The 27,200-nt window shown below is 44.3% G+C and overlaps 1 protein-coding gene across 1 annotated transcript; it reads right to left on the bottom strand.

Moving 5' to 3' along the window:
- Window positions 1-1,215: 1,215 nt before the first annotated feature.
- On the bottom strand, window positions 1,216-22,513 carry ASRGL1 (asparaginase and isoaspartyl peptidase 1). The gene is made up of 7 exons (XM_068555376.1): window positions 22,380-22,513; window positions 21,604-21,807; window positions 12,915-13,057; window positions 11,996-12,153; window positions 3,822-3,940; window positions 2,901-3,011; window positions 1,216-2,501 (listed from the first exon to the last, which is right to left on the bottom strand). The coding sequence occupies exons 2-7, from the start codon at window positions 21,794-21,796 to the stop codon at window positions 2,296-2,298; spliced, it is 930 nt and encodes a 309-aa protein (XP_068411477.1). The 5' UTR covers window positions 21,797-21,807; window positions 22,380-22,513; the 3' UTR covers window positions 1,216-2,295.
- Window positions 22,514-27,200: the final 4,687 nt, after the last annotated feature.

The following is a 27,200-nucleotide window of genomic DNA, read 5'->3' as shown; positions in this document are numbered from 1 at the left end:
GGCTAGTGGAGTGACCGTTCACTGAACCGAGGTCTGAGGGCAACAACACACACCTTGGCTCACACAGAGGGGCTGGGGACCCTTCCCTAAGTGGGCTGCCCGACCAAAGGAGGCAGGCGGCCCGAGCCGAGGCCCCAGCGGCCCCTGGTGACTAGATCCACTTCCCTCGTGAACAGAAATGAGAAGCGCAAGACCAGGCCTTGCTCCCCGCTCCTTCCTTCTTCCTTCTCCACTCAGTGATGGTTACTCCTGCAAAAGTCTCTCCCTTCCCAACCCCTAACGTAGTCCTGCTCTGCCTCCTGTTAGGGGCCGAACTGTGTCCCCTCAGAATCCCTATGTTGAAGCCCTAAGCCCCGGGTGTCTGGCGACAGGGACTTTGAAGAGGTGAAAATGAGGCCGTTAGGTGGCCCTGATCCCATGTGACTGGTGTCCTTAGAAGAGGAGATTTGGCCACAGACTCGTATAAAGAACAGGCTGTGCGCGGGGCAAAGAGAGCGACCTCAGGAGAAGCCACCCTGCTGACACCTGCACCTGGGGCTTCCCGCCTCTGGAATGTCTGTCCTGTGAGCCACCGCGTGTGCAGCCCTAGCAAACGAATACACCTGCTAACAAAGTACTTATTTCTAAAGGACGGTTGTTGCATCTGAGGTGTTCCAAGGATGGAACCACAGCTGGGCCTGGCCACATGTTCTCTATTTGTCCAGAGGATCCGGAGATAAACACTGAGCAGTTGTCCTTTGTTTTCATTTAATCTTCATAGCGACCTATTTTATAGATGACAAAATTCTCAGAAGTTAACCTGCCCCGGGTCACCCAGGTCGTGGGGAGAAGCAGGATCCAAACTCCATTCTGCCTCCAAGTGCCACCTCTCTCTCTCTCGGGCTCAGGGCAGCTGACACGGGCACAGGGAAGGTCAGGGGACAGGGGCCCGGACTGCGCGACTGTCTTGTGCAACGGACGGCCAAAGCGAGAAGCTGGATCCATAAGCCGTGCTGATTCCTGCAATGGTGGTTTGGCTTCTTCCTTAATCCATCCCGAAAAAACTCAATTCCTCTGAAAACTCTCGAATATTCTCCATGAGGCAGGCAGTCTTATCACATCCACACACCACACTTATGCTGAAAGCTCTCTTTAACGAGTTTACCTGTCTGAACTGACAGACCAAGGGAGCTCGTGTACATTCTGGTCTTTGTCAACAGTGACTCCTAACCACACTGTTATTGTTTCAAAATACATTTTATTAGTGGCACATGGAATTTAAAGTGAAGCAATTTCTTTCCAGAGAGAAGGTAAGCCCTGACAGACTAAAAAACTGAGCAGATATGTCACAGCAAAAATACCATTTCCAGTGTAAAGAGGTTAATAGGAATACTCTCCACCAAGGAAATGACTTTCTTCACCATGCTGACCACAGTGGACACCTGGCTCAGCTGGGGGAACCCACAGCACTGGACAGTCATGGACGCCATTAAGTCAGGGTCATCTCGACACTGACCGGCCCTTCCCTGTCTTAGTAGAGGCGGAGAGGTCACGATCCCCATCGCTCATCATGGGGACCCGGGGCTCTGGGAGGCGGAGGCTGGCTGGGGGGAAACACGAGGTGAGCAGGCTCGTGTGTGAGCCTGAGAAAACCCTCAGACTTGGAGGCCCTCCAGAGTCTCCATGACGACCCTTCATCAGCAGATTAGAGCCAGGGGTTACCAGAGGGTCCTTTGAAAGCATCTGGAAACACGCCTATGTTAGTAAGTGAGAGAAGATCTGCACTTTCTTAAAAAAATCAGTTTCTCTCTCAGAGATTCTTTTACCTAATGTTCTTCTGGCTCAGAATGAGCTCTGCAACATTCACGTGTAACATTCACCAATCCGTTAGCTCTGCTGCCCTGTCTCCCCTGCACTGTCTCCCCACCTCGTCCCAGCACTGGGTCCTGCCCCAGAGCGCTGCTCTCCTCCGGGCCCCCCGCACCCTCGCGCCTACAGCCTCTGTCACTGCAGTGGGTCCCCCAATTCCAAAAGGCACTCCCTGCACTGAGGCCGTTTCTGTCCTGTTAAGATCATGCTGTTTCTTCTTTCTAACCTCGGATGACGGGGAGTATTCACGAGGAAGGCTCAGCGAGTTTGTCATCTTCACTAGTCTTATTTGATCCTAACATGGGCATGTCGCACATCACTTCGGAATCTGTCCCCAACCAAACACGGATCAAGGCAACAAAACGAGTGACAGACTGCAGAATTTTCCATTTCTAGATCTAATTGATTAAGCTAAGTCTTAGCTTCTAGAATACAGCTTCCGGGGGCTTAGGGCAGGTCAGTGATGCTGGTGTCGCCAAGATCAATTCCAGAGTACAGCTTGCCGTCCTTTGCGGCCCCCCAGGGCATGGATGTGGAGGTCCACTTCACCGCCCAGTCTCCTGCTTTGTTGACCAAGATGACACCACCTACACCTTTGACCTTTGACTTCATATAACCCAACGACGCATCAGCGGCCTCTTCTAACGTCTTTCCTGAAAACAATGAGAGGTTGAGAAACAACACAAGTTACTGAAAGGAATCTGATGGGAAAATTATTTACAGTATGAAAAACCAAAGCGTGTTAACAAAGATTCTTAGTAAGTGATTTCCATTTCAGTGTCTCAAACAAGGACTCTCACCCTACAAGGCCCTCCCTGCACTGGATGAAGCTGCCTTTTCTCCCACTCGCAGGCTCAGAGTCTCTCTACCGCCCCCAAGAGGCAGAAGGCAACCAGTATTCCAAATGCTCTTCTTTCCTGACCCTAACAGAAGGGGGGGTTAACCTGAAAGCAACGTCTGCAGCAAACAAGAAAGGGTTTCCCAACCTCCTCCGTCTACTTATAAACAGCTCCTATCTCCTCAGTCAGACGGCACGACCTTGTTCCACGTACCCTGTTCCATGTGGAAGAGAGTGAGTCTGGCCAGATTCACCTTCAGGATGCTCTCTCCGTGCCCTGTTGTTGAAACGGCTCCAATATCATTGTCAGCATAACCTCCAGATCCTGCTCAAGGAAGGGAATTGTTTCTAACTGAGCGGCAACCGTCAAGAAATTCAAACACATATTACAAGTCTAATGCTACATAAATATTAAACGCCAAGGTGCACTAGTGAGCGCCGTGTGAATAACACCCTGAGATGGGGATGGAGGGCACGTCGGGGAGGCAGGCCTAGCCTTCCCAGGGCAGCGACACCAGGGCAGCCCCTCCTCTGCCCCCAGCACATCCACCCAGTGTGCAGGGTAAAACGTATACACCCCGCCCCTCCCCCCACCCCTGGGAGTTAAGATAATGTGCTCCCAGGTTAATGCGAAGAACACTTCGATGTGCAATATCTCGTAGTGGTGGTGTGTCACTCTCATGCCGCTCAGATCTAATAACTGCAAACTTAAATTCTCAGCTTTCTTAGTTTGCTCATTTGAGCCCACGCCTGGGAAAAAGGTTTCGTGTACTTGACCCTTTGGGAATAGTCTGCAGATCCCGCAACGGATTAGAGAGAAGACAGAGGCACCGGGGGTGCTGCGGCGACCTCAGCACCCCAACTCCACCTCCCTCCCAGGTCCTCCACGCCCCCTCCCCAAAACGCAGCATCTAGGAAACAGGTGCCTGCTGGACACGCCACCTTCTCCACGTGCCCTGGGCAACCCCCTCCAACCCACCGCCACTCCCAGAAATTCTAAAGCTGCCACCAGGAGGAGGAGGAAATGAAGGAAGAAGGAAGTGGGCGTGGGGGTGAGGCGAAGACCAGAGAACGAGGACGAGAGGACGGGGGGGGGGGGGGGGGGGCAGGGGCAGTGATCATCCGTCCAGCCCACCTATACACGGCGTGTCCCCGACGCGGCCCAGCATCTTGTTGACGATGCCTCCCGTCGAGGTCGCGTAAGCCACATTTCCTCGGCAGTCCACGGCAACGGCACCCACGGTCCCCAAGTTTCTGCCAAAAAACCAACAGAGAGTGGCTGAAGGTGAGAGACACTCCCACAGGCGACAGGGTAGCTTAATACACTTCTATGTTAATGGCACGTGGGCCACACTTTGATTCCAGCATTCCCCACTCAAGGAAACGGCAAAGAAAGCCTGTTCGCTTTACGTTCTACATGTCAGTTAGACTGCTGGACATACCTTTAGCCCTCAGCTCTAAGGGTCCATCCAATCCCAGCACCACCATTTTCTAGCTGGGTGATTGAGTTAAGTGTTATCGTGTCTCATTTTTCCCATCTATAAAATGGGGATACAGAGAATTGAGTGCATCTCAAACTTTCGTGTGCACCAGCACCCCTTGGATCCTCAGCAGCCCCATCCAGAGACCCCGAGTTGGCAGGCACAGGATGGGACCCAACATCGTGTACTTCTGACAACCTCCCAGGCGACGCTGCTGCCGCCTGTCTGCACATCCCTTTGCCTGTTTCATGGGGCTTGCTATGAAGACGAAATAAGTTGACTTTTTCTCTAACATTTTCTTATAAATTTGCAAGTAAAAAAAGCTGAAGCAATTGTACGCTAACAGCCGTATACCCACCACCCCGATTCTACAGTGAACTATATTTCAGGCACTGTTCTAAATGCTGGGACACAGCAGAAAACTAAATGGACAAAGTACCTTCTCCCACGGAGCTTGCATTTGGGGCACAGGGTGACAGAGCAATAAAGAATGTCAGGCTTTACTGAACAGCAATAAACTATAGCCTACAGCGGCACGTGGGACACGTGATGATGGTGGAGAGGTGCTGCTTTCTAAGGGCCTCTCTGAAGGAGTGAGGGTAAGCATGCTGATTGTTGGGGAAGAACATTCCTGAAGCAGGACATGCTTGCCAAGTTCAAGGAACTTCAAGGAGGCCACTGTGGTTGGAGAGAATGAAGCCAGGGAGAGCGTGCAGCAGGGTCAGAGGGACGGCCAGCAGGCAGACCACGAGGCTTTGACAAGTGGGGTGACTGTACATCCTGGTTTCCCAGGACTGTCCTGACTTATGCCTGTTGTCCCGCCTTAATTAATAGTGCCCCTTTCACTCTCAAAACTAAGTTCCAGTTTGAATACTGAATCACATGGTCATCCTACTTACAGGCCATTGGAAGGGTGTTTAGTCTGAGTGAGGTGGGAAGACGCTGGAGAGTTTGAACCGAGAAGTGTCACGAGATGAGTTAAGTTTTAAAAATAACCATTCTTACCACCATGCCCATCACCGGCACGGCTAACATGAAACAGACATGGTATCAAGTATGGGCACAGAGGTGCGGGGACCGCGACCCTCACTCACTGCTGCCGGGCATGTGGACCGGCACGGCCACTTTGGGAGGCCACCCACGGGGTCTCCTAAAGCCGACTCAGCCATTTTATCCCCACATTTCTGTCCAACAGAAACGCGGAGGTAAGTTCACCATGAAAGTGTACAGAATGTTCACAGCAGCACTACTTGTAGTAACAGCAAACTGCAAATGACACAAACGTCCGCCCAAGTAAATAACCTGTGACACACTATGCTTCCGTGAAGGTGGGCTCCGCTACACACAACAGACGGATCTCAGAAACGTAAGAAGAGGCACCCAAAAAAGCTCGTACTACACAATCCCACTCAGACTAAGTTCAAAAACAGGCACCACTAGCCCACGGTGCTGGAAGCCGGGCAGGCGGTTTCCTTGCGGGGAGGGCGGTGACGGAGGGGGGTGTGTCTGGCTGTGTGCTGATTACAGGTGTGTCCACCCTGTGAAAGCTCATCCAGGGCTCCATATATGATCTATGCACCCGGAATGCGTGCTATACTTCTACAAAGGGTCATCTTAGGAGAACTGTTCTGGCTATTGTGTGTGGACCGAGGGAGATGAGAGAGGAAACAGAGACCCCTTAGGAGGCTTGAGAGGCAGTGGTTTGTGTCAGGGTGTTTCCAGAGGAGAGGGTGGGAAGGAGGCTGGACCTGGGACATTTTGAAGGGAGAGCTGACAGAATTTGCAGGTGGACCGGATGTGAGAGAGAGAAATCTAAGGCAGAAACTGAAAGGATGCAAGAAACATTTATTGAAAGGTAGAATACTGGGAGAGGTTGTTTGCTTTGTGGTGTGTGTGGAGTGGGGTTGGGTAGGGAAATAAGTTTAGTTTTGGACAAAAGCTTGAGGTATCTGTTAGGTAATCACATGGAGAGGCTAAACTGCAGCTAGATGTAGCCTGGCATTCAAAGGACTAGAAAGAGAAAGCTGGCATTCTATTAGAAGGAAACGGGAACCCTATCTCCTATCACTCACAAAAGCCAACCCAGATAGCTAAGGACCTAAATATAAAACACAAAATTCTTCAAGGAAATCTAGGCAGCTGTATGTCTCAGGGCGGGGATGGCTCCTAAGTTTCTGGTCTTACAAACTACACAAGAAGAGGGAGAGTACTACTGATCACAAAAAACGTTCAAATGGCAAAAATAGCATAAGCAAAGTAAAAGCAAATAAAAACAACAGATTTGGGATTTTTTTTTTTAACAGAGAAGATAGCCTTAAGATTGATAAGAAGAGGACAAATCAACTAAAGAGAAAAAATGATCACAGGACAAAAATAGGCAAATTCCCGGAAAAGAATGACCCACAAACAAATGCAAAGTATCCAAGCTGGCGGTTGTCAGGGAGGAGCTATGGCAGTGACGCGAGCCCCTCCTGCCACATAAGGAAAGAGCTACTCTGTCACTGCTGGTGGCAGCCCCCCAACACGTACAAGGAAGGGGTTGAGGCAAAAATACAAAGGCAAATGGAGGCCCACACACATGTAATATTTAGAAATAATAAAGATGTTCTATCCTCTTACCGTGATAAACGTATCTTGAGAAATACTGTAAAGCTATGGTTTTCATTTGACTGAAAGCTGACAAACTACCAATGATGACAATTTAATTATTAACATGCACATTTGTATCCTTTTTTGATCAGCTGGTGATGGCTGGATGAGTGGGGGAAAAACCCCCACACAGACACATATATAATCATAAATTATTATGTATTTATTCCATAAAATTAATTTTCCTTGCCTTCATCTCAAGGGGCATTGATCATGCTCTTATGATCAACATTTCCATGTAACATGCATTCTACTGACAAAGTGACAAATAACACAACTTTTCTTGAGCGATGTAGTTCTTAGGAAGTTTTTAATTAATTTTAACTTGGAGACGCTTCACTCTGCCGAGGCAGTAGCATTGGAACTATACATAAAACTCTTAAAGCAATACTTAGATTTGGAAATGGATCCTGATTTTTACATTACCACACTCAAATGCTACATGGGGTTACATTTGATAAATTGTTATCACAGAAGATTTTACTAAATATTTTAATTCGATCATTTAAATCACAGTCACTTACTATAGTCATTTTTGTCATCTCTTAGGCAGTGTTTAAATCAATGCACAGTATCTTAAATTCTTCTTTCAAATTTCATTGCTGGTATATTATAAAGAAAATTGAAAATAGCAGTATGTTGCTCGATTTTGTTCAAATCTCTCTACAAATGATACTTATACTTCGATTTATAATGAACAGAAAAACAGCCTCTAAAGAAACTGGTTTCAGGATCAGCTGTACATGAATCTTCTCCTTCAAGTTAGGCAAATATTTTTGTTTCCTTTGTTTCAATTTCCTTATATTTTCTGCGGATGTCATTTTTCTTGCATATTTCCCGTGCACTTTTGGCTTTGTTTCTCTAAATTAAAAAAAAAACATTTTTAATCCTTTAAAAAATGTAATAGCCAAACTTAGATTTTTTTTTTAAAGCTTCTGTTAAGCTTATCAATGGAGAGGAATAGTTCAGACTAAGTAACTGTAGATAGTGCAAATTCAAAATTAATTTCACTTTCTGTCAAAGTCTGTGATTTGTTCTTTAAGGAACTTCTGCGAATTTTGCTGAACTCTTCTTATCTAAATTCGATTTCATTACTTCAACAGCATTTAGTTGGAATTCCCGCCACGTCTCTGAGGTCTGTTATAAGGTCAGATGTGAGTCTAATTAAGCCGTTCCACCTTCGGCCACATCTAGAGTATCTTGCAGTGGACCCTCTGCTGTCTCACAGCGTCGTCAGTATTGGTGCAGCTGAGGGCACGTCTCCTAGAAACAAATTCACGGTGAACCGGCCGTGTCACACACAATACTTCTGGACTCTTGGCCAAAGTTCGTGCTTACATACCTTTTATTTACCTACCATGTTAGCTCCATTATCACAGGCTTCCCTTTTTTTTTTTTTTTTGGCTTCCCTTTTAAATGTTAGTTTTCAACATGTTTTCTGATCATGGTACACTCTAGTTGAACTTCGTTTTTTAAACTTCATGTATGATTTCATGTCTTGCTTTATTACCCATTAAACTAACCTATTTGAATTCTCTCTCCTAGATACTTATCATTAGGTTTTTTTTTTTTAATAAACGTATGTATTTATTTATTTATTTTTGGCTGCGTTGGGTCTTCATAACTGTGCGTGGGCTTTCTCTGGTTGTGGCGAGCGGGGGCTACTCTTCATTGCAGTGTGCGGGCTTCTCATTGTGGTGGCTTCTCTTGTTGCGGAGCACGGGCTCTAGGCGCGTGGGCTTCAGTAGTTGTGGCTCGCAGGCTCCGTAGTTGTGGCTCGTGGGATCTAGAGCGCAGGCTCAGTAGTTGTGGCGCACGGGCTTAGTTGCTCCGTGGCATGTGGGATCTTCCTGGACCAGGGCTCGAACCCGTGTTCACTGCATTGGCAGGCGGATTCTTAACCACTGCGCCACCAGGTAAGCCCTATCATTAGGTTTTTTTCCTAATTACGTTTTGGCATTTTATCAGAACTTGAAATAATTTTTATTAACCCTAGAAATTTCCCATTGTTTTCCGTAAACATTGTGTTGATGGGGTCATGAAAAGTACCATTACACTTGTCCAAATATTATTATTCTTTCAAGAACATTACATCTATGTTTTCTATCTTTGTCTTTTCTGGTTATCAACTGTCTATTGTTTATTCAGCCTTTTCCCAGCGCTTCTAATAATTGCACGTATCCTTTTTTGGTGTATGATTACAACAAATTGCTTTATGATTAGCAATTAAATCTTCTTTTAGTAAAGAACATGAAGTTGTTGGGATTTCATCTGAATTGTTCAAGTTGTGGATTTGGTGAGAATACTATTCCTACTAATTTTCATTGTTTTGATAAGTAATTAAATCTTCATTGAACAAAGAATCTGTAATGTTCTCTTTGTGAATTTTATGTGGGTCATCCTAGAAGAAGACTGCTTACTTTTTTTTTTCTCTAATTTTTATTCATTTATTTATTTTTTGGCTGCATTGGGTCTTTGTTGCTGCTCGTGGGCTTTCTCTAGTTGAGGCGAGCGGGGCTTCTCTTCATTTCGGTGCGCAGGCTTCTCATTGTGGTGGCTTCTCTCGGTCTGGAGCACAGGCTCTAGGCGCATGGGCTTTGGTAGTTGTGGCGTGCGGGCTCAGTAGGTGTGGCTCGCGGGCTCTAGAGCGCAGGCTCAGTAGTTGTGGTACATGGGCTTAGCTGCTCTGCAGCATGTGGGATCTTCCTGGACCAGGGATCGAACCTGTGTCCCCTGAATTGGCAGGCGGATTCTTAACCACGGAGCCACCAGGGAAGTCTAAGAGTGCTTACTTTTAAAGCAGACTGTTTCTTTGAAGATTTTTTACTTCTTTTTTTCCTTTTAGCTTTTTTTTCTTTTGTGAATTCCACTTTAGTATTCTTTTTCTATCAAAATCTTGACTTGTACACATTTTCAGTAATCTAGGAATTAGAAAGTGAAATGTAACTATCCTGAGAGTGTACAAAATTAGAATATATTTTCATCAAAATTAAGGGTAAATCCCCCAAAAAAGAATAAAAGTAATTTGCAGATATAATTTCAAAAGTTAGTTTTTTCCAAAAATTTACAAAATTATTAATATTAAAGTCTAAACATCAACTATAATTAGTGAATATAACATTTTAAATAAAAATTACTTAAAAGTTAAAAATTTCAACATTTAAAAAAATTTAACACAATCTTAAGTATTTTTATAAGAATAAAACCATTCGTAAGTCTAATATTCAGTGTCCATTTAGTTGCCAACATAAAGAATTGGTTCCTCATGCAGGTTCTGTCTAGGCCTGGGATGTCCAATACAGCAGCCACTGTCTGCACGTAGCTACTGAGCACTGCAAATGCAGGCAGTCTACAGTGAGACATGCTGCCAGTGTAAAATACACGGCAGATTTGGAAGATCTAGCATGAGAGGATGTGAAATATCTCATAAATAAATTCTTACATTGATTACATGCTGAAATGATAATATCTGGGGTATATTGGGTTAAATATATTATTAATTTCACTCGTTTCTTTTTACTTTTTTTAATGTGGCTGCTAGAAAATGTTAAATTACATATATGGCTCTCATATTTCTTTTGGACAGTGCTGGTCTAGACCTACATATCTACAAATTTAGGAGTAACAGGAATCAGCCCTCACGTGCAAGTCTTGCAGATACGGTACTAATTCATGAATAACTCCAGAACCACAAACTGAAACATGCAGAAAGAAAAAGGACACTGCGCACTACTGTGAAACAACACTTCATTATGCAAGAATTTGTTTGACAAATTATTGTATTTTTCTCTTACCTAAGTCCTTCTGCTGTTCAAGTCTTCCCCACACTCCAAAACAGGGTCTATTTCTGATGTCAGCAGTGGCATATTCCACAAACCTTTTGACTCAGGTGGTCTTTACTTCCAAGACATAGAGCAAGAGATGCAGAGAAGCACTTCCCTGGGGGCTGAGTGATATTAGTCACAAGAGCGGATGATGAGGGCTATGGGTAATGCTGTGTCACTGCTGAGTGACAGAGATGCCCCACGGATCTGCAATAAACCAACTGTTTTGTGTAACTGTGGTAAGAGGGTCCTCTAAAGTGCAGGGCCCAGGGCAGGAGCCCCTCTTGCTTATATCGAAGAGCAGTACTGGCTGGTGGAGATGTGTGTTGTTGCAGAATTTTTGGAAAGCAATGTGGCAACATCTAATAAAATGTACATGAACCACTGATAAAGCAACCCCATTCCTGTGACTTTAGCCTATAGACACAATAGCACACTCAGTAAAGATTATCAACAGCTACCAACGTATGGCCAATCTTGTAAGATTCCTAACCTGGGGACACACTAGAATTACCTGGGGAACTTTTTTTCTAATGGACTTGCCTGGCCTCTCTACCTCAGCTCTACTCAATTAGATTTTTTTTTTAGGCCACGCCATGCGTCACGCGGGATCTTAGTTCCTCAACCAGGGATCGAACCCACGCCCCCTGCAGTGGAAGCCCGGAGTCTTAACCGCTGGACCACGAGGGAAGTCCCTAAATTAGATTCTTTAGGGAAGGGGCTCAGACATGTAGATTTTGAAAAAGCTCCCTAAGTGATATTAAAGTATACCTCTGGTTAAACATTACAAATCTAAAAGGGTATGTGGAGTTAATAGATTATATTCCATTATAAACCTCCAGGCCACATTCAAATTTTATTTTTCAAATTTTGCTTTAAATTAAGGTCCTTTTATTTGGTATTTTTGAATTGGTAACACAGAAAACCATGATTCAGAACACATGATTAATTCACTTATAAGGGCTGTACTGATTTCTCTGCCCTGTGAAAGGGCGCCTAAGTAAGTTCATAGGGTGGCCTACACCACAGAGAACCTGTGCAGTGTACTGAAGATAACAAACTGATCAAGAAGTATGCAGGTAATTAATACCTTAACACACGACATTCATCTATTAAATCATGTTGGAGAAGGAACTCTTAGCTGAATTTGAGTTACTATTTATAGGAGTAATAAATGAGGTTAAATTTCAGAATCAAAAGAGCAGTTTTTCCATTACTTAGTGTGAACTATTTTGTACAAAAACTGAAACTACCAAGTGATATTTGACTTATTTAAGAAACGTGGATAACCAGACATGAGTCAAACTTTCACATTTGAATAACTCACAAAAATGCGAGCCACAGATGATACTTACTTTTGATAGTCTGATTTCTGAGCACCTTTCTCATGCTTTTCGTTTTCTAGACGTTTTTTGTTTCTTTCTGTTACCAGCTGTTCTCCAGGAATTGTTGGAATCCCACTGGCTGCTGCAAATTTTGCTGCACCTTGGTCAGTCAGAAAGCAATGAGGTGTCTTGAGCCAGAAAGAAATGGGAAAATAGTTAGTTTTGTGAAAAAGTGAAAATCTTTTCAACTGTTCCTACTGTGTGGAAATAATTATTCTCTCTGGGTACTAAGCCTCAAAAATGCAAATTCCACTGGCTTGCTTTTCTGAATGTTGAAAAAAGCCTAGCTCTCCGAGTTTTTGTATTTTCAGAAAAACCCAGATGATGGAATATTACTAGGAATTCAACTTACATATGATCTTAAATTTAGAGAATTTAATCCATTTTTATTTCATACATGCTATTTATTTATCTACGTATGTATGTATGCAGGTATATATTTATTTGCTGCACCGCACAGCTTGCAGGATCTTAGTTTCCCAACCAGGGATCAAACCTGGCTCCCCTGCAGTGGAAGCGTGGAGTCCTAACCACTGGATCGCCAGGGAATTCCCCCATACATGTTATTTAAACAGTTGGTCTGTTCAGTGTGTATGTGTTGTGTTACATGTGTTGAGAGCAGGCTGAAGAAAATACAGGAAGATAACATGAAAACATGAAGATAATGTGAAATGTAATCACTGGTTAAGTGATCATGAGTCAAATTACATCATCAACAGAGTCAGAATCTTGGTTTCCTTGAGAAACTTAAATAACACTGTTTTTGTTCTTTCATACAATTTCAGGAGAACAGTGATCTCAAGTATTTCCCTACAAGTCAGAACCCTTTTAGTCACTGAAGTGCAGCAGTGACAATTCCTTAGGAAAAGGGTGCTTTAGTCCCACATACCTTTTCCATAACAAGCCGTGCAATTTTAATGGGATTTGCGACACAGCGGACTGCAGACACCGCTCCTGCAGACAGATCTTTCCCATTCATGATACTTGCATCCATTTCAACTTCGCCATTTTCGTTCAAGACAGATCCACAACCTAAAATCAAAAAGAAGCCGAAAAGCAAGAATTAAGAATTTAGAAATGGCTTCAGAGTTTCCCCTAAGCTGCCTACTTTAATTCATCCTCTACTCCATTGTCAAAGGAACGTTTTTAAAAACACAAATCTGACTTGATACCCCATGACCTACAAAATAAACAGTATGAAGCCCTTCCTCATCTGGCCTCTGATTTACTTTCCAGCTTCACCTCTTCTCCTTGGCAACATTTTACTGAAATATTAGGTTTCCCTGAATGTACCATTAGCTCTCTCATTACTCTGTTCTCTTTACCACTAGCAACTTTTCTCCAACTTTCTCTGCCTAGATAATACCTGTAAGCCTAGCTATTCTTAAACTCTATGTGACTCAGTTTCCTCAGAGGGATAAGAACAAAGGGATAAGAACAAAGCTCAAGAATATTTAAAGGAGTATAAAAATATCCAGCAACTAACAAGTGTTTGGTATCTAATAAGAAATTACCAGGCTCACAAAGAAACAGGAAAATATGACCCATAATGAGGAGGAACAACAACAAAAAAATCAATTAATAGCAACAGACTCAGAAATGACATAAATGATAGAATTATTAGACACAAATGTTAAAACGGCTGTCATATGTACCAGAACATGGAAGAAAATATGAAAAGGACCCAGAGAGAACTTCTAGAGACAAAAAAAGAAGTCTGAAATGAAAAATACACTGGATAGGATTAACACCAAATTAGACACTGCAAAAAAGATGAATGAACTTGAAGACACAGCAAACAAAAAGTCTGAAAAAAAATTGAACAGAGTTTATCACTGAGCTCAGGGACAGTTTCAAGCAGCCCAGTATATGTGTAATTGGAGTCCCCAAAAGGAGAGGTGAGATAGAGGGACAAAAAAAATATTTAAGGAAATGATGAATTTTCAAATTTGGTGAATACTATAAATTCACAGATCCGAAAAGCGCAACAAACTCCAAGGAAAAGAAACATGAACAAAACTACACTCAGGCACATCATGATCAAACAGCTTAGTGCTAATGAGAAAGAGAAAATCTTAAAAGCAGCCAGAGAAAGATACATTAGGTCCAGAGGAAAAAAGAAAAACGATAGCATATTTCTTGTCAGAAACAATGCAAACCAGAAGACAGAGGAGCAAGATCTTTGAAGCCCTCAAAGAAAAAAAAAAACTGTCAAGTTGGAATTCTACACCCAGTGAAAGCATCTTTCAAAAACCCAAAACAAAGACATTTATAGACATAACAAAAGTTAAAAAAAAGTCATCAATAGCAGATGTGCATTATAAGAAATGTTAAAGGAAGTCTTTCAGGCAGAAGGAAAATGATAGCATGGCTAATATGTGGATAAATAGAAATATATTTTCCCTTTATTTTTACAATATCTTTAAAATATAACTGTTTAAAGGAAAAATAATAACAATGCATTAGGCAACTTATACACATAAGTAAAATATATGAAAACAGTAGCACAAAGGCTAGGAAAGGGGAAACAGGTGTATGCTGTATAAGGTTCTTATATTATGCATGAAGTGTGATATTACTTAAGGCAGACTGTGACAAGTGAGAGATATATACTATAAACCTTAAAACAACCTTTAAAAAAAGAAGTCGAGCTACTAGGCCAACAAAGGAGATAACATGGAATTATGAACATTCAATTATTCCAAAAGAAGGCAGAAAAAAGCTGAAAAAGAGGAAACAGGGAACAATGAATAGATTGGACAAATAGAAAACAAACAGCAAGATGACAAAGTTATGCCTAACCATATCAATGATCACATTAAATGTAAACGGTCTAAACACCCCAATAAAAAAGCAGAGATTGTCAGGACTTCCCTGGTGGTCCAGTGGTAAAGAATCCGCCTTACAATGCAGGGGACGCGGTTCAATCCCTGGTCAGGGAACTAAGATCCCACATGCCGCAGGGCAATTAAGCCCACGTGCCACGACTACTGAGCTCGCACGCGCCTCAACTAGAGCCCATGTGCCACCACCTACAGAGCCCACAAGCTCTGGAACCCACGCCACAACTAGAGAAGAGAAAACCCACACGCCACAACTAGAGAGAAGCCTGTGCAACACAACGACGAGCCCGTGTGCTGCAACGAAAGATCCTGCATGCCTCAACTAAGACCCGACGCAGCCAAAAATAAATAACAAAATAAATAAATAAAAAATACATAAATCTTAAAAAAAAGCAGAGATTGTCAAATTGTACAAAAGGATAGGATACAGTTACATGCTGCCAATAAAAAAAATCCACTTTAAATATAAAGATGCAAATAGGTTAAAAGTAAAAATGGACAAATTATACCATGCCAAAATGAATCAAATGAAAACTGGAGGCAAAGTACACTTCACAATAAGGAACATTAAATAATAATAAGGACATTAAGTAATGATATAGGGGTCAGTTCACCAAGAAGACAACAATCTATATGCTAAACAACAGTTTTGAAATACATGAAGCAAACACTGACAGAACTCAAAGGAGAGATAGACGAATCCAGTTACAATTAAAGACTTCAATAATCCCCTCTCATTAATCACTGGAAATGGACAATCAAGATACAGAAGGTATGGACATTACCAATGAACTTGACCTTATTGAGATTTATAGATCTTTCCATCCAACAACGGCAGCGTACATATTCTTTTCAAGTGAAAATGGGCAAGGTAGAACACATTCTGAGCCAAAAACCAAACCTTACGAAGTTTAAAAGAATGCAAATCACACAAAGTATGTCCTCTGATCATAACAGAATTAAACTAAAAATCAGTAACAGAGATATTTAGAAAATCCACAAATATTTGGAAATTAAGCATCACATTTCTAAATAACCCATGATTCAGTGAGGAAGTCACAAGGAAAATTAGAACACGTTTTGAACAGAATGAAAATTAAGACAACCTGTAAAAACACGTAAAAATCAAAGCAGTGCTAGGGTAAAATTTTAAACATTAAATGCTTGTATTAGAAAAGAATAGTCTCAAATTAATGATCTAACAGGAAAAGAACAGTAAATTATTCCCAAAGCAAGCTGAATGAGTAAAGGAAACAATAAAGATAAATCAATGAAATTCAGAACAGAAAAAGAGCAAAAGAAAAAACAGAAAATGGGACTTCCCTGGTGGCACAGTGGTTAAGAATCCGCCTGCCAATGCAGGGGACATGGGTTCGATCCCTGGTCCAGGAAGATCCCACATACCATGGAGCAACTAAGCCCGTGTACCACAACTACTGAGCCTGTGTGCTGCAACTACTGAAGCCCAAGCACCTAGAGCCCATGCTCTGCAACAAGAGAAGCTACCGCAATGAAAAGCCTGCGTACCGCAACGAAGAGTAGCCCCTGCTTGCGGCAACTAGAGAAAGCCTGAGCAGCAACAAAGACCCAACGCAGCCGCAAACAAACAAATAAATAAATAAGAAAAGAAAAAAACAGAAAAATTCACCAAATCCACCCCCTGAAACTAAAACTAGTTCTTTGAAAAGAACAATAAACTTGATAAAATCTAGACTGACAAAGAAAAAAAAGACACAAATTACAAACATCAGGAATGCAAGAGGGGACCTCTCTACAGACCATACAGACATCAAAAGCATAACACAGAACTGTTGCAAATTCAGCCACTTAAACCAAATAGAAACATTTCTTGAAGGACAACTGACAAAACTCACTCAAAGAAGAAATAGGTAACCTGAATAGTGCCATGCCTATTAAAGAATTTGATTTCTTAAAAACTTTCCATCAAAACAAACATAAAACCAATCTACCAAATATTTACCAAGAAATAATAGCAACCTTATACAAACTTCGAGAAAAACAGAAGAGGAGGGAACACTTTCCAATTCATAATATGAAGCCAGCATCACCTACATTTCAAAACCAGACAGATGTTATAAGAAAATAAAACTATAGACCAGTATCTCTCATGAACATTGATGCAAAATCCTCAAGAAAACACCATCGAATCAAACACAGCATTTACATATGTAAAAAATAACATGTCACAACAAAGTGGTGTTAATCCCAGAGAAGAAAACCTGGTTCAAAATTCAAAAATCAATCAATCAATAGTCACCATATCAACAGACAAAAGAAAAACCACATGGTCATCTCAGTAGATTCAGCAAAAGGATTTGATAAAATTCAACAACCACAGATGATTAAAAATCTCAAAAAACTAAGAATAAGGGAACTTCTCAACCTGGTAAAGGGCACCTATAAAACCCTACCACCAACATCATACTTAACGGTGAAAGACAGTGCCTTCCCCCTAAGACTGGGAAAAATGCAAGAATTTTTGCTCTAACGACTCCTATTCAACATAATATTGGATGGCCCAGCCAATGCTAGAAAAGAAAGAAAAGGCATAAAGTTTGGAAAAGAAGAAATAAAATGGTCTCTATTTGCAGCTGACATTACTAGAAGTTACAGTAAGCAAGACAGTGTGGTGTTGGTGCAAGAATTTGACAAATAGATCAATGGAACAGAACAGAAAGTCCAAAACAGATCCACATAAATATATAAACTGATCTTTGACAAAGGAGGTGTGATACTTTGATTTATCATAAATACATATTTTGGTCTTCGCCCAAGTACCTGGTTCACAGCTGCCAACCCCCTTGGAATTTCCTAAGGGATTAGAACAATGGGAGCATCTTTTGTTAAAATATTTGGTCTTTTGCCCTCAGTTCCTGAAACCACTTCAGATCCATACAGGTGAACTGGGTGTCCTGTTATTCATAACAAGCCGTTTTCAACCAAAACCAAATTTATGTTAATGAGGTAACTTTTGAAAACCCCCTAAAGGTGGGGGGCTGGTTGCCAGCGGAACCAACCAGGATTAAAGGGCTGGAACTTTTAGTCCCACTCCCTGATTTCTGGGGAGGGGAGGACTGGAGATTGAATCAATCACCAACTGCCAAGGATTTAATCGATAATGCCTATGTAATGAAGCCAAATTTTGTGTAAGTGTTAAAGAGCACAGAACAGAGGCAAGGGGACAGAACAATTACTAAATATCTGATGACTAATTGGTTAAGACTTCCTGAAATTCTTTTCTCTGACAGATGTCAGGTAGGTGGTGTAATTCCCTAGAAGTGTTTTAATCCCTAGATCTTAGGTTTTCTACTTCAAAATAAAGAGGAAATGAGTGTCTTCCAGCAAGTTACTTAAACTTTTTGTGTCTTAGTTGTCTCATCTGAGAAATGAGCGTAATAATAATTATACCTAACTCATAGGACTATGGTGCAGATTAAATGAGTTAATCATGCAAGTTTCTTAGACCACTGTTTGGTACATAGTAGACACTCATGGTAGTTATGATGATTATTACTCTAAAAAAGGACTGATTTGAGTGAAAGAAGCCAAACACAAAAGAATACACTCTTTGTGATTGCATTTATATGAAATTCTAGAGAATGCAAATTTATGACAAAAGCAGATAAGTGGATGCCTGGTGCTGGGGCTGGGAGGGGGGATTAACTGCAAAGTGGCAGGAAGGAATGTTTGGGGGTGATGGAAATTTTAACATCTTGGTTGTAGTGTGGTTACATAGGTATGTACATTTTTCAAAACTGAAAATGGGTACAGTGTATGGTATGCAGTAAAGAAAGGGCACGTGTGGGACTAGGGATCAGAGAAGCAAGCTGCCTTTGAGAAGGCAAAAGCACTAGTGAAGCAGACTAAAGCTCTGGGCGTCTCCCAAGCAGGGCTACCGTTTGAGTTAGATGTGTCTGTGACTCTGGTAGGTGTAGGGCAGGCACGGTGGCAGAGAAAACAGAAGGGGAGAGTGCTCCTGGGATTTTGGTCTCAGCTCTGGAAGGGGGCAGAAACCCCACATACTTCCCCTAGAGCAACAGCTCCTAGCAGTGGTGTCCACAGAGCTCCAGGCGGAGCCTCTCGGGAGGGATGAACTGCAGCAGCCGGCGGGCTGAACCCAGAGCCCTTTGGCTGGTGATTACTCCTGGTCCCTGGCCCTTAACCCCTTGCACTGACAGCTGGGCTGTTCTAAAGAGATTAACCCTATGGCTCTGACAACAGGAAGTTGAAGGGTGGATGATTAATGAGTGGGCCTTTGTGGGGTCAGGATGTGTGGAGGCGACATTTGGGTTTGCCTGCAAGAGCCTGAGGCAATCCTCACTGCCTTCCATGTCCTGGCTCATAAGGCACTGACACCCCCTGGCAATCAGGAAGCTGATGCCCTAGCTTGGGTTCAATCCCTAGCAACTGACCCTTTAGCAGATACAGCAGATTGGATGCATGGAAAGAGTGGCCACCACAGAGCTCGGGTGGGGTGGCATATTGCCAAAGATGTCGGGTTGCCCTTGAAATACAGTGACTTGGTTAATGCAATAACAGCATGTCCTGTGTGTTCTAAACAATGCCCGTGGCAACTGCCAAAGGAGTCTGAGGCCACCCACCAGAGTTCCTCACTGGTGAGGGATTGGCAAACTGATTATACTGGCCTCCTCCCTCTGAGAGAGGGTTCTGACATTCCCTGGTTTGTGTGGACTCCACATCTGGCTTAACCCAAGCTTTCCCCTGTCCCCATGCAAACCAGGCCGCCACTGTTAGGGGATTAGAGAAGCTAAGTACCATGTAGGGGTACCCTCATCAAATAGATAGTGACTGGGGTCACATTTCAAAGATTGTGGATTGTGACATGCCAAGACTGGGCAAAAGAACACGGCACTGAATGGAGGTTCTATCTCCTCTATAACCCACAAGCAGCAGGGCTGAGAGAAAGGAAAAATGGAATATTAAAGCAGTACCTTAAATTACTAACAGATAAAGCCACCGTGGCTGGGTGTACTAAAGTACCGTCCAAGGCTTTCATACATCTGAATGATCAGCGAGTAGGGCTGTTGCCCCATATCCCAGACTGGGGACCCCTACGGAAGCACCGATACCAAAAAAGGTATGTCAGGAAACAGCCGTTGCCCTGACTTTCACCACGGATCAAAGTGCTACGGTGCTGAGAACACCAAACTGCATCACACCTGGGAAAGGAGATTATCTACTGGAATTTGCAATGGGACACTCTACCAGGATGGGTGAGGGGGAACTACTCAATCTCCACTGGGATCCTGTTGTCCTGCCGCAAGCTGGGCCTGTTGAAATGCATTACACCTGGAATGGAATGCGCACCACCGGAAAAGAGGAGAAGGTGAGGGTTCTGGTCTCGTGTATCCTGCCACCAGTCCATCTCCTCAAGCCCGACAGCACTGCCTCCCCTGGCTAACATGTATGGTATATAAAACCAGGTCAAATTCCTAAGGCTGCTGACCTCCCTCTCCTCAAGGCCAGCTGGGCATGTTCTGTTTCCCACTGGAATGATCTTTTGGCTGCTGTCTTTGAGCCCTCCATTGGCCTGGAGCACATGGCAGCACACACAGAGCCTCCTACTAAATGCACTCACCAAGCCTTGAACGACAGCCAACAAAGCCTGTTCTTCCTGCACACTGAAATGTCTCGAATGAGACAAGCTCTCCTCCAAAACGGAAAGGCCTTGGCCATTATTACTGCCTTGCAAAGAGGCACCTAGGCCATTATCCAAACAGGATGTTGTGTGCTCATACCCGATGGCTCTGTTAATGTGTTGCCTTTATTAAATCACAGGACACAAGTGAACGCTCTGAGTGAGCTGGCTCCCAGCCTAGGGGACTTAGTAACAATGGTCTGAATCACGAGGCTCTCAGTGCAGAAAGGTATCTGTGATCTGGGGAATTATTGTCTTAACCCGTGTTTTCTTCTGTATGTGCCTGATGCTGTGGCATCTGCCTCCAATGCAGCCAGACAGCCGCCAAATGAGCCACCCGTTATTGACCGCTCAGGGCACACTGTGGAAGAGGAAGTGTGTGAGACTGTAAGAGCCGGGCACGAGGGGTGGAGCGCTGGGGCAATCGGAGTCACCTCACCCCTTCCTCTTTCCTTGGAGTGTGCCCTCCGCTTGTCTTCTTGCACCAGAAGCTGCCCAGGACACAGCCTCGAGATGTGGTGTTGAGACCATCTGGACAGTATACGTGACTGAGCCCAGATAAGGCCACTATATAAACTTTTAAGATTCTGGTGGGCATGGACAGAGGTCTACTTATCCTGCAAGGCAAGCCTCTTGTGTAAGTTCCCAGGCTTCTTAAACCTGCCGCCTACCAATCTGGAGAGGTCTGCCTTTTCCTGTGGTCTCTCCCTGCCCTCCCTGTATGGGGGACCGATTCAAATTACACCCTGAAGCTCCCAAGGTTGCCACCCAACAGCAGTCTACCCTCTTCCCCCACAAAAAGATGTAATAAAAAAAGCCTCTTGGTATGTGAATTCTAGAAAACAGATTAAAGAAAAAAGGGGGAATAATGAATTGTAAAATTCTTTAGAGCAACTTGGTCAACAGGTGAAGAGAGAAAAACTAAATCTTTTCAGCATATTAGATTTTACCATAAAGCTGAAGAGATTCATTGACACTTTAGAGAGGTTCTATTTATCTGGGGGTAGAAGCTTAACCCGGTTTGGCATCAGTTACCAGTTGCAGTGCAAGTTTACCTGCGTTGAACTCGGGATCATCTTCCAGGACGGTCACGGCTCCTTCCACAGCGTCAACTGCGCTCCCTCCCTCCTTGAGGATGTTGTAACCCACGGTGGCGGCTTTGACGATGCCCTGGCGCACCCGCTCCTTGCGGTCCTTGGAGATATTGCTGGCTCCGCCACCGTGGACCACGACGACGGCGGGGTTCATGGCGACGGATTCTAGGGATCAGGAAGACGAAAGCGTCCTTTCAAGCGGGTCCAAGAAAACCGCCCGGGGCTTAAGTCTCCCGTTGGGGACAAGGTCCAGTTTCTACGCAGGGAGGGGAAAACCCTCAGAGTTTACAGCCTCAGGCAAATTCCTGAGACCCAGGGAGTACTGAGGACAGAAGCGGCTGGGTTTGAAGTTTGCAAGAAAAGCCCAGAGCGCCCGCCCCCGGCCCGGAGCACCTGCCGGCTTCGCGGGGGCGGTGGGATGCTCTGCACCCCAGAGCCCGCGCCCCCTCCTCGCCCACTGACATCGGGCTTCCGTTTCCCCGGGGAACCCCGGTTCCTGTCCCGTGCTGGGCCCCCGGCCGGGATGGCATCTGGGGTCGCAGCTCCAGCCTTCCTCCCCGGCCCCACGTCGGGCCTCGGTTTCCCTAGGACTTGTTCCCGGCTCCCACCCCCGCCGCGGGGCCAGGGGCGGCCTGAGGGCTGGATCTCGCCAGTGCCCTCCCGCCTCCAGCCCCCGGCACCGGGGAGAGTGCCTTTCGGGGTCTCGGGTGGCGACTCCCGCAGGGCCGTCGACTTACCGAGGACGCCGCAGGAGGCGGACGCCGGGGCTTCGGGCTTGGCCGAGCCGCCCGGTCGGCCTCGGAACCTGCTCAGCCCAGTCTCTCCAGTCGAAGCTGCTCTGGAAACCGCTGTGCCTGCAACCTCTCTGCCTGCAATGGCTCCGCGCCTGCGCACGAGGGCGGGGCAGCGCGCCGCGGAGAATTACCGTAAAGCCTCAACACGCCGCCGCGGCGCAACCCCTCTGCCGGCCTCGCCACGGCGGATCCGACTCTCGCTGCCCGGCTCCTAGGACAGAGGCTATGCTGGCCCTCTGTGCACGCGAGCTTCCTAGTGGGCTGCGGGGAACTCCTCCTCCTTCTCATGAGGCGGAGCGGTGGTGTTGATGGCGAGATGCAAGAAGTGATGTGCCGCGGTTTTGTAATTGAAAACTGAAAAGCACCGCTGCACGCACTGAAGTCCTTCCTCTGCCCGAGATGTTTCGCAGACTTGCTAGTTATTCTCTTCCTTTTAATTGTCTCTCCCCGTAACGTTTGGTAAAGAACAGAAAGATAACCTCTGTAATTGGTCTGGTTCTGTGCCTGGGGTGCACTGAAGAGTCTGAAAGCCCTCCTCTGAGCCTCAAGATCTCAGCTCTAAATACCTTCAACCACAAGTGACCTAATTTTTTTGTGACACTTTTCCTCCTCCCTGCCCCAGAGCCTGAAAGGCTTTGATCCCCCTAGATGATTGATTGTATTCCCCCGGAGCTGCCCTAGATTACTGTTACCATAGTGACCTTCAAATAGAAGTTTGCATTTCTATCCAGTAAAACAACTGCAAGATACTAGATTAGTGACATGAACCAAAGGATACATTATTCTGTTATGTAAAATAGGGCAAAAACTCACGGGGCCTGAAGCTTTGAATTAGGAGAAGAAATAAGCAGCGGGCATTGTGCAGAGAGAACTCAGTCCTTTTCTAAAAGTCCTGCCTTTTCTCCGAGACCACAGAGATGCAGCCAGAAGGCATCAGCAACCAAAGTTATATTATTGACTTTCTGACCACTCTGGCTAACATAGCCCCACATCTGGCAATTGTTATTTATGAAATTTCCCCTAGACAGCTATTAAGCTATGAAAGTTCTCTCAACACTGGACTACTGTACACAAAAGGCACTCTAGAAACATCTTCCTATCTCTTCTCCGGGTAGTCGAATGTGTGTGTCATATTCAAATTGTGTTAACTGCAGCTACTTTGAATCCCAGCCTACATTACTCTATCACTGGGGTACCTCTTAGGGACCCAGTTTGACAGCGCAAGCCAGGGGATGCAGATAAATTCAACATCAGCCTAAGGTCCAGGCCATGGAAAGGAAGCCTCCTCCAGCCATAAATATGCTATACCATAATCTTGACTAGGAAATCTTCAGTTCATCCTGCTATAATTGTAATTCACCTAAATTCACTTTTTGAGAAAAGAAGGTAAGGTTTCAGTATGATAGGACAACCTAACTCTCTAGTTGCTTTTCTTCCCCTTACATGGAAGGTTGACTGTTCAAATAGTGAGTACTTTTGGCTCAAAATGTGGCATGGATCAAAGCATAACTTTATATGGGTCAGTAAAACCCAGTCATACATGTAATGATTTCTTAAACTGGCCTCCCCAGGAAGATAAGCTGGCTGTGTCAATAAACGTCTCAAGAGGTCTTAGAAGGAAACAAGGCACTGAGAAATATGGGTCCATTTCTCTTCTGCTGTGTCAGCTTTGAAAGAGAGGGACAGATAAGCAATTTCTTCTGCTCTGATAGACAGGGTGGGGGAATTTCGTGAAAGATGTGGGCACTGGTCATGTCCTGGGGCTGAACAGTCAACATTAGATCCATCCTGGGGGATGGTGCCCCTAATCCTGAACCCTGACCCTGAGCCCCTCCCCGTGATGGGAAGGGTGACAGCCATATAACCGAGCCATGGTCTCAGATTTTATTGAGCATCAGAATCACTTGGAGATGAAGTACAGATTGCTGGGCCCCACTCCAGCATTTCTGACTCAGTAGGTCTGGGGGGTGGGAGACCCAAGAATTTGCATTTCTAATGAGTTCTTAGGCGATGCGCTGTTGGTCGTCTGCGGACCACTCGTTGAGAACCACTTATCTAGAAGGAGCTATTGAGATCTTGTCCTTTGAAAACTCATCCAAACTGACGTTTGTGACAGCCTTCTTCATGGGATCTAGAGTAGGGGATTAGGAGGTTGGGAAATTTGTGCCATTTTTGGTTTTCCTTTTTTTCATTCAAGTGTTCCATGAATGATGAATGAGCTTTTGTTTCTTAAGTGCCCAGTGTTAGAATGCTCAGTTCAGTCAATCTGGGAGGGTAGGCTGGGGGGAATTGAACTAGGCTGGGAACAATTAAAATGAGGCCCCCCCAAATAAACTTGCAGCACTGATAGCAGTTCTCAGTGAAGAGGCAGCTATTCCAAGAGGTGTCTCAGTGAAGAGGCAGCTATTCCAAGAGGTGTCTATCGGCTAAGCTTCCTGCCATAGCACCACCCACATCTTTTCCACGGAAATTCCCAGCGCTGACTATAGCCCTTTGGTGGGCTTTTCTGTCCACAGACTAAGTGATGAGCATCTTACGGGCAGGAACCTTGACAGTTCTATTTGCAACACAAGGCCAGACCAGTGCCTGGCTCTCTGAAGATTTTCATAAATGTTTGCTGGATAAAGAACAAATGGTTCAGAAACTCAAAAAAGCAAATTCCCAGAAGTCTGGGGCAATAGCTCTTGGAAAGAATGAAACTGGAGTGGTCTGGATATTTGTGAGCTGATCAGTGAGCACAACTTATTGCTATGGGAGAAAAACACTGGGTTTCAGATAGAGGTGCCTGGAATCCATTTTCCTGGCAGAGTCACACCGGTGCCTACTTGAGGGCTGTGGCTTAGAGGTAGTAAGAGCCCCCTGATGGGCACCATCTGTGCTGTTGAGTTCAGTGCTTCATGCCCTGGGCCTGGCACAGAGCCTGGTACACAGTAACTGCTCAAAATGTTTTTTTTTTAACTTTAAAAAAAATTTATTTAATTTATTTTCAAATTTTTGGCTGTGTTGGGTCTTCGTTGCAGTGCACAGGCTTTCTCTAGTTGCAGCGAGCGGGGGCTACTCTTCATTGCGACGTGTGGGCTTCTCATTGCGGTAGCTTCTCTTGTTGTGGAGCACAGGCTCTAGGTGCACAGGCTTCAGTAGTTGCGACTTGCAGGCTCTAGAGTGCAGGCTCAGTAGTTGTGGCGCACGGGCTTAGTTGCTCTGCGGCCTGTGGGATCTTCTGGGACCAGGGCTCAAACCTGTGTCCCCTGCATTGGCAGGCATATTCTTAACCACTGCGCCACCAAGGAAGCCCTCAAAATGCTTATTGAATAAAAAATGGACCAACTTCATTCAGATGGGGGGGCTTCAGCGTCGGACAGGGGTTGGGCTGAGGTTTGGGGGTCCTGAGAATACTGATGGATAGTAATTATAATTCAAAGCTCAACATCTGAATAAGAGAACATACTTATTTTACTTGCATAAGGAAAGATCCTTCTCTAGATTAATCAACCCTAAGAAGTCTAAGCTGGATACATTTTCAGCTGAAAAATACATTTTCAGGTAAAGGGTGTATTTGTTATAGACAAAGCATGGCAAAGTATAAAGAACAAAATTAAACTGGCTATAACTCTGCCACTTGGAGATACTCACAGTTAAGTTTTTTGGTATATTTCTCCCTTTCACTATTAGGGTGCTCTATTTCTTACTTTTTCACCCCAGGTAGCATTATTTGTGAGCATTTCCGTGCTATTAAATGTTTTCCATGTTGTACTATTAGAAATAATACTTCAGGGAACATTTTTATACATAAGTCCTTATTTGCATTTTTTGATTAATCCTCTAAGAAAAATCCTTAAAGTAGATTTTTTTAGGTCAAAGGTTATGATACATGTTGGAGGTGGAGCAGGAAATAAGCTATGTTTCAAGAGTATCGATGAATTATGACTTTCCTCCTACCAAGAGTTCACAAGAAGTATGAGAATTGTTTCTAAAATAGTTTTGGAGAGCCACAGATTTTAAATGGAGTCGATCGCTGTGTTACTGCCTTGGACAGGATTCCAGTCATCAGCCCCTTTGAAATGTTTCCCTGCATAATAAGCACATAGCATGCAAATTTCTAAATCCAGAAAGGAAAGAGCAAATAAATAAGCTTCTAAAATGTAAGGCCCTTTAAGAAACCAAGTAAGCTACACAATGCTTACTGGAATTAGGCTACTCTGCAAGGCAGGCTGGGTAAATTCTCAAGATGACAGGCCACTAAACTGTTTTTCTAGGGACAATAAGGGACCCTGCTTGGCACCCGTTTTGGGAGAAGTGGAGAAAGCACATAGGCAGCCAGCCAAAAGCTTTAGTGCCTCATTGGAATTCATTTGGGGTGCGGTGGGCATCTGTCTTTGGACTGTTTTGTTCACTGTTTGTCCCTGTGCCTGGCAAGGAACCACAACACCACACTGTAGGCTTCACAACCACACACTCTCCCCTGAATATATTTCCCTAATTCCACTGGGCACAACCTGATGTAGCATTGTCTGTGCTGGGAGGTGCTTAGAGGAATATGAAAGCTCTCAAAAATCCAAGGTGACTGTAGGGAGATTATCAACTAGCTGTAAACACCGGACAGATTGTATTAGTCAAAGTTTCTGGTTGCATACATTGATACCCATCTGGCTAGATGAAGTTTGTGAAATAAAAAATAATATATATATGTGTTCCTGACACAGAGCTCCTAAAACCCTTGTAAATCCCTAAGTGATAAGAACACGAGGAACATCTTTTGTTCTA

This window comes from Eschrichtius robustus, chromosome 11 (genome assembly GCF_028021215.1).
Source record: "Eschrichtius robustus isolate mEscRob2 chromosome 11, mEscRob2.pri, whole genome shotgun sequence".
Taxonomy (NCBI): Eukaryota; Metazoa; Chordata; class Mammalia; order Artiodactyla; family Eschrichtiidae; genus Eschrichtius; species Eschrichtius robustus.
This window is presented reverse-complemented; position numbering and strand designations above follow the sequence as displayed.